The sequence below is a fragment of the Enoplosus armatus genome, chromosome 22, assembly GCF_043641665.1.
Source record: "Enoplosus armatus isolate fEnoArm2 chromosome 22, fEnoArm2.hap1, whole genome shotgun sequence".
Taxonomy (NCBI): domain Eukaryota; kingdom Metazoa; phylum Chordata; class Actinopteri; order Centrarchiformes; family Enoplosidae; genus Enoplosus; species Enoplosus armatus.
In genome coordinates this window covers 9137700-9146054 of record NC_092201.1, presented here as the reverse complement: position 1 = coordinate 9146054, position 8355 = coordinate 9137700, and the positions used below count along the sequence as shown (strand labels likewise).

At 43.2% G+C, this 8355-nt stretch overlaps 1 protein-coding gene across 3 annotated transcripts; it reads left to right on the top strand.

The window, feature by feature from the left end:
• Positions 1-282: 282 nt before the first annotated feature.
• Positions 283-6494, top strand: rassf8b (Ras association domain family member 8b). Of its 3 annotated transcripts, none has more exons than XM_070929130.1 (8): positions 283-394; positions 2476-2826; positions 3014-3210; positions 3514-3717; positions 3892-3966; positions 4650-4772; positions 5610-5736; positions 6382-6494. In XM_070929130.1, the coding sequence occupies exons 1-8, from the start codon at positions 283-285 to the stop codon at positions 6492-6494; spliced, it is 1302 nt and encodes a 433-aa protein (XP_070785231.1). The 3 variants fall into 3 exon arrangements, with proteins under 3 accessions (XP_070785231.1, XP_070785230.1, XP_070785229.1); XM_070929129.1 differs by having other exon boundaries at positions 6379-6494; XM_070929128.1 differs by having other exon boundaries at positions 3014-3219; positions 6379-6494.
• Positions 6495-8355: the final 1861 nt, after the last annotated feature.

Sequence of the window (8355 nt, the reverse complement as noted above, 5' to 3'; positions counted from 1 at the left end):
GGGAACCCAATCAGTGGAGTTGCGGGCCATAAAACCAAAACAATGAGCTGAAAGATGCTTAAATGGTCTGTGGAGCTGAGGAGGACTGTAGAGTGGGGCGATGAAAGCATCGAAGTACAGCTTGAAGGTTTTTGTTTTACAGCGTGAAGTTTTGTCTCAAACGCAAAACAGTGTAATTCACTTAATTTCACTGAACTTTGTTTTCTTTTTTTCCTTTTTAAAGGATGGACATTAAAACATTATTAGCACCCCCTTATGGTGTGGAGGAATGAGGGCCTCTGGATGAAGGCCATGGAGCTGAAAGTGTGGGTGGACGGAGTGCAGCGCATTGTGTGCGGGGTCACGGAGTTCACCACATGCCAGGAAGTGGTCATTGCTTTGGCACAAGCCATTGGTAAGCTCAAAACTACAATATGAGAAACAGTGTGCTCATCTCTGGTGTTCACAGGTGGTAGATGCTCGAAAAAGATCTAATATCAAAATAACATGAGCAGTGAAAGTGAATTATTATCATTGCTTATATGATGAGGGACTCACAACCCCATATAAATACACAAAAAAGAAACATGACAAAGACCACCACCAAAACCAGTAGATTTAACACTGAGATGAAATCCTGGTGATGTTTTGTCCAACATAAAGCCCTATGGGGATTTTCTGTGATGTGGGTTGAGTCCAATATTGGCCAGGCAGGTTGTCTGACATACTGGAGATGATAAATTGCAGTAAAATGAAAAGTGACTAGAGGGCACAAAGAGATTTTCACCATAAATGGGTTGCATAAAACGAGATGAGTCATGCTGCAGACTTTGGTTTATTTACGTGCTGTACAATTGCAGAGAAATCAGTTGACACTCTGTCTCTGTTAGTCATTGCATGGATTGTTTTGTACATACAGCTCTGTGAATCCAAGACCATAAGGATTTCTTCAAATTGAGAGAGATGTGTACTGTTTTTGAAATGGACACATGTCTCACTAAACTCCACAGATAGAAGTTAAAACATTTCACAGTGACAGTGTAGCAGGAGTTATGGCGTTCACTGTGCTTTGTGTTCTCTGTGCCTTTTGTCCAGGCCAGGGCACTTTGATGTGAATGGCTGTAGTGATGAATGTGCCTCTTTTACAAGGACCCTCACTGTGTAAGGAAAGGGTGAGGGTAGCATTGGCACTGTTTTACTCTTATCTGTATGTGTACAGACAAGAATGTAGGTGTATAAACACACATAGAGCCGTGAACCACTGAACCTACTTCTTTTCCCAACACAATCACTGTTTGTTGAGTTGAATTTTCCCACTGTACAGTTCTTTCACACAACATGCTGGTGAAGTTCTTTGAAATTAGTGATGCTGCACAAGCGTGGGAGAGTTGGTAAAAAAAAAATCAATGAATCTGTTCTGTTTTCCTGTCTTGCTGTGTGTAAAGCACTTTGAACACTTTGACATTTTTGAAAGTGCGCTTACAGTAAGATCTAACCACCGGGAGTTTACACCATGATAAATAGTACGAAGTCAGACAGGCCATAAATCTGGGTGTTGTCAGCATAACAATGAAAGTGAATTGTGTTATTTGTGACTCATGTGTCCGAGGGGGCCAAGAATAGATCCTTGGGGACCTCCCAGGGAGAGAGCAATACCAACTTCAACAGAGAAGGTTTTATTAGTATGAGTATGAGTTGAACCAGTCTAAGGCATCATCCCTGTTGAAACCCATTTTTATAAGTCTCCAGGATCAGCTCCTGATGAAGGCTTGAGTGATGCGGAGACGCTGGAAACCTGATTTTATTTTATTTATGGATCTACAAAACTCACCATGCTGAAGCTAGGGCACTTATTTACAACATGGTTCAGAGATGTTAAGACAGACATAAAACATGTAACATGAAACTGAACAATAAAATCTTAAAGGCAAATCTAAGAGACAGATTAATGGCTCGAGTATAATTTCATTATTAAACTGTCACCATAAATATGTATGAGTTTATGATTTATGAGTGATTGATTTAGAGTAGAGCGCTTTCTGTAAAACTTGGTGGTGGTGAAATGGTGGTAGGAACAGTATTAAAGCTCCCAAAAACATGGTTTCAAATCAGGTTTTTCTATGAATCATTCATGTCTCAATAAGCAACAATCAAAGTTAATCGTTATGTGGAAAAGGACTCATCAGGACTGTGGGTGTGGTTTGATCAGGTTGATAGTCAGTGGAAGAAACTCACAGTCATCACATTGTGATTGGTGCATGGACGTACATGACATCACCTGTTTCCAACTGAGCCACGGCCACTTCAAAACAGGGAGAAGAGCACAGAGAATACACACAGAAATATAGAAAATTTCTCCTGAAAAATAACCAAACCTGTTCTAAATTGGCAGATTATTTCTGTTCTTGTAGGATCCCATCGCTCATTGTAAGAAGCTGATTGAGAAAATATGTGTTCAGGGCCTTTAAGTAAGTAATTAAGCACTATTTGTCCCAGGACGCACCGGCAGGTACACTTTGATCGAGAAATGGCGCGAGACAGAACGTCACCTGGCTCCGCATGAGAACCCTGTGGTGTCCCTCAACAAGTGGGGTCAGTATGCCAGCGACGTCCAGCTCATCCTCCAACGAACCGGCCCCTCTGTTAGCGAGCGGCCCACCTCTGACGAGCAGGCTCGCGTCCCAGAGCGTGGCTTCTACCGGCAGAGCCTGCCACCTCTGGCCAAGCTCCGCCCGTCAGGGACAGACCGCTCGCTCAAAAGACGGGAACCCAAACGCAAGTCTCTGACCTTCACTGGAGGGGCCAAGGGTCTGAGGGACATATTTGGGAAAAGCAGAGATGCTGACGGTAGTGTGTTTTTGTTTCTTCAGTATATTCAAGCTTACTATAGTCAGTGATAGTTATTATTTGTGTATATACTGTCAAAAGTCCTGGTTTTACTGACAACCTTCTCTTTCCTTCCCTCCCTCTGTTCTGTCAACAATCCAATCACCTTCCTTTCATCTTGCACCCACCCATTCATCCATCCATCCAGCCAAACAGCCCCAGCAGCGCGGTGTGAGCCTGAACTTGAGCAGGGTTGGAGGTGTTGGAGTAGCATCTGTACCTGGGAGTCCAGCCAGAGAGCTGAGCCGGCTGGTGCAGCTGCAGAGGGACAAACTCCAGGCCCTGGAGAGCCGTCTGCTGGGCTGCGAGGCCGAGCTGCGAGACTGGGAGGAGGCCGCCGGCGAGGCCAATGAAGTGAGTAAAACCACAGCTGCCAGTGTTGTTACTTACAGGGAAGGAAGATGTGTGCAGATCCATAACACCTGCACTCTAAACCCTCATGTCTTCAAATCTATTAGGGTTTATCTCTGTAGTTTAGGGGGCTGCAATGCCAGGCCCCATTTGCAATGAACAGCAGCCTATCGCCGTCCAGCTTTTGAGTCTGTATGTGTGAACGTCCGTTACATCCCTGCATCATCTTTTAATAAGTACTCTATGTTCTCTTTGATGCAAGAACATCTTCAAGTTGAATCGTTTTTCACTTGCCAGGGAGGAAACTTGGAGGAGGAGCTGCTGCTTTTAGAGCAGCAGGTGAGGAGGAACAATGCAGAGATGGAGGAGGAGGAATTCTGGCAGAACGAGCTGCAGATCGAGCTGGAGAGCGAGCGGCAACTCCGTCAGCAGCTAGCCGAGCTGCAGGGAGGTGTACGTGACTGTGAGGCCAAGCTCTCAGAGTACTTAACACGTTTACAGGTGAGCTGATTCCACTGGATGCTGTTTTATTGGGTTTCTAAACAGCATGAAGACTTTTAGTATTGTTGTCTCACTGTAAATCTTCACCCACAAATGCTACTAAAACAAAAACAAACTGGAGATTATTTTCATGCCAGTTTTTCTATATTATGTATTATCTGTCATGTTATGTAGACCATGGAGGCAGGCCTGGAGCAGGAGCGGCTGCAGCAGGAGGCCGAGCTCAACCAGAAGGTCAATGAGGAGGAGGTACAATCCAGTCTGCCTCGCTTTCCAAAACACAAACAACTACATGCAAACAGAGAACAACATAGTTTGTTGAACTGCTGAGATCTCATTCATGTGCATTTAAAATCTTTTCAATGTACTTTTTGATTGAAGACAAATCAGTGTCTCCCAACCCCACTAGTGGCTCATGCGGTTGTGAAATATAATCTGCTCATTTGTAAAAATCCAGCCAGTTCTTTTGTTTATGACCAAATACCTGCTAAACTAATGGCATTCCCATCAGCCTCAGCTGTACTTTAGTTAGCATGCCAAACGAAGATGGTGAAGGTGGTAAACACGACCTGCTGAACATCAGCATGTTATCGCTGTAACTGTGAGCATGTTAGCATGCAGTACAGCCTCACAGAGCTGCCAACATAGCTGTAGTCTGTTCATACACTCTCCAGTTACAGCATAAACAGTAATTATAGCCCTCTACATCCTATCTAATAACATTTATGTTCTTTGATAAGGAGGTAATAGGAGATTTGGTCGTAAACATGACCAAATTTTGACCAATTAAAATGAACACAGCTCACTCACACTCACAGTATAGAGTGAAAGAGTCCTCCCACATCTTCACTGTGAGGATTAGTTTTTGTTTTGTCCATCTCTCCTGAAAAGTTTTGAGGACTTTCTCTCTTCACTTGCGCTCTGGATTTCAGGTGCAAGCCCAGCTGGAGAAAGTTCGGGCAGAGGTGGAAATGCAGAGCCAACACACGGCGCGGCTGGAGAGCAGCTGCAGGGCGTTGGAGCGCTCACTTGGCCAGTCCAGCAAGAGATTACAGGTCAGCTCGGATCCTACTGTTTACTATTTTTATTTCGTTTTTTTTAACACCCTAGCCTCAGAATTGTCAGGAATTTAAAGCACCCGTTTCCAATACGTGTGGAGGATGCTGAAGGAGTTTTTATTTTAGGAAATGTTCTAAAAATGCTCATTAAAAAGTTGGATAACTTTGCCGCTGCAGTGTGAGGAAACCCAGTCCTCTGCACACAGGTGGAACCATAGAAATCTAAGCTCATTAAGTTGTGGGCAGTGAAGCGAAAGTTTAATCTCTGGCTTGCAGGGATGTGCAGTGGATCCTTTGCTGCGTGCATCCTCGTATGAAGCGAAGTGCTCTGTGTACAGGCGAGGTCCAGTAGGGTGTGGGAAGCATGAGGTAATGAGAAGGAGGAAGGGAGGGAGGGTATTACGGCATTCTTCGCCTGATTAGAGAGGGGCCTGATTAAGAACACAATCCCTCGCCTGCAGTTGCGTAACCATCTGGGAGCTAACTCTTCTCTTTAGCTGTCTCATCTGGGTTATGACTTCTGCAGAGATCCTGAGCAGAGTGTGATCCCTTATTGTTTGTTACATATTAATTCCACCACGGTTACAATGCAAAAATGTAAATGTGGTTGAGTCAAGGGAGGAAGAAGATCCAAATTAGACACAGCAGCTGAAATCATGTGTGTTATCAGTACGTTCTGCATACATATCTGCACTAATTTCTGTAGCAATTTCTTAGTATTTTAAAGGTAGTCCTCATTTTTCATAATGCACATTGAGTGTCTCCTCTTGCGCTCTTGCTTGTATCAGCCTGGGCACAGACCTTATTTAGTTGTGTGTGTGTTTTCTGCCGCAGGAGAAGGAGCAGGAGCTGGAGCAGCTGACAAAAGAGCTACGACAGGTCAACCTGCAGCAGTTCATTCAGCAGACTGGTACCAAGGTCACCGTGCTGCCTGCTCAACCTACAGGAGAAAACAACAGCGGCACGTACACACACACACACACACACACACACACAGTCATGTGTACATAGACATGCATGTACACACCACTGGAGACTCCATGAATTGCCACATAAGCATCACCTCGTTAAAAAGTTCACTTTCATAGCTAACCACATTTTGACGGAGGTGCTTTACATGCAGTGTTGTCTTCACATGCGCATGTACGCAGTGTCACCCTGTGGTCATCCTGAGAATGACAAGTTAGTTAGACTGAAGACTTGAGCTGCTGGAGCAAGACTGTTGTGCCGTAACAGCTTAAAGTCTGTAACCCCATTACATGGACCAAATCACGAGCAGCCCTGAAAATGCTGCAAGACTTTCACAGTAAGTCAAAAGGAAAATCCCTGTTTTCAAAGAAAAATCCCTCAGAAGGTTTTGGTCACGTACAGCTCGTTGTCTGTTCTCTCCTGGTTCAGTTTGATCTCCTTGCATTCACTACAGTGGCAACATTTGTTTTTATCGAATGTGTTAACATTTGTACAAAGTTACTGAAATGATTTACAATAAGCTCAGTAGCTGGTAGATCCTGGAGCCTCATTGTCCTAGATGGCAAGAATATTAAGTCAGATTGTCAAATCAACTTGTTAAATCTTTTGGTTTCTGTTTTGTTACTCGCTACAGAAGTGGAGTCTGGCTCTCTGAAACGACTCGGCTCTTCTCGTCTCTTACCCAGCGACCTTCGCACTCTTCAAAGCACCATGTCTTCCAGCCTCAACCCTGAGGGCATCTACGTTTGACCCCAAACTGTCCAGGAGACATTATTGGGGAAGCAGGGCAGCCTGATGTTACTAGGATTATTCCTGGTAGACCTGCAGAAATGCTCTTGAGCAATGCACTGAAACAAACCCAGCTCCAGGAACAACCTAAGCGTGGAGGATGTTGGCAAAAACATTAAGCGGAGGACGAGTGGGATATCACAAAAAACAGTTGTGACGAGAAAACTTCCATCTGTTTTGCATCGTCCCTGCACTGCCTCCTCTTCCATCTTACTAGGACTGAGACTCAAACTGATGTCAATATCCATTTGCATCTTAACATTTTAATCTACCGTCTGTACTCCAGTGGGTGAGTCGCTCTCTTAAACCCCTCTCAGTCTACAGATGCTCCATTTTCTCAGAATTAGAGCCAGCAGATGTATTTTTGTTGACTGAGGAGGCTTCAGCCAAACAGTGCAGATTTATTTTTATGTTGTGAATCAGGAACTTGGGGGGAATTTCAGGATGCAAAGTTTGGACACATGTAAACATAATCCATGCACGAGCATGCACAAACACCGACACCACACCTGTGCTATAACCATAGCCATATCTGATTGCCTTAAAACCAGACGTCAATAAGTCTAATGCTAAAACAGAACTCAAGGTAGCTACTTAACTATGCGCCATATGAATTTGATAAAATAGCACCAATTCAGGTGATACCTAGTCATGGTAACTGATGTCAGTATAACTCACCATTGGCTCAATCCTTTTCTTTCACATGAGTTTGAATTTTTGTATTGATTTTAACAGGAAATGAATTTGGGAAAAATAGAAAAATATTTGCCCAGAGGAGAAAATAGATGGAGTAACACCGTCAACTGTTGGACGTTTTTGGTTGAATAGTTTGGCTCTAGGTTCAGTTTTGTCATCTTTGGTGTAGAGCCATTAATCTCCTCTTTGTTTCAGTTGAACACTTCCTCCAAAAGCTCTGAAATGTGAATGGAGCGATGAGCGATGACGGCGGCCTTTTAAGCCCGCAGCGTCAATCCAGTCTGGAAAATTTTGCCAACAATGACTTCATACACAGTCTGACCACCGGGTGGCGCCAAAACATGTATTATTCAGACAGGAGGAAGTTAACTGTGAGAAAGTTACTCCTGGTCTGATGTTATCTGTCTTTATTCATTTTCATGGGTCAAACATGACTGCGTGCATATTGTGTTGTAACAAAGCCTCAGCACACAATCTGATGTTTCACTGTTCATCAAGCAGGGACACACACACACACACACACACACACTTCAAAAGACAGTATTACATACACATACTGTATTCTTTTGTCTGACTTTTAACATTTTGATGAACTAAAGATGTCTCATATGAACCAAAGCTTAAAAAACATGAATAGTTAGATGAATGTACTTTTTTACATGTATGCAACTGATGCCCATGAAGTGAGTCAAATAGTAGACGCACATATTTTTCATGGTTTGCTGTCATTTGGTACTAGATGGTTTAGCGCTGTCACACAGGAAAAGATGGCAAAAAGACAAAGTTTCACAGGAAAGAAAATTATTTGAAACTTGACACGGAAGAAGTTGACAGTAAAACTTTTCTCTTCAGGCTAAAACACATCCAGAAATGTCTGGATGTTGCTGTATTTACTCAATTCTAGTTGATAAATTCTCAACACAGAAAAGAGGAGATTTCTCTCTGGGATTCTGGGATGAAACGGACACAAACTGCATGAGAATATATGAGCTCAAACCAGGTTCAATAAGATATTGAGCTTGTGAAATGATCTTCAGAAATCATTTCAATGTCTGTGGTCGTACATCAAACCTGTGAAAAAACAAAAAGATGAAAGTTGAAAAAACAAATGAAAATGTCTAAATAA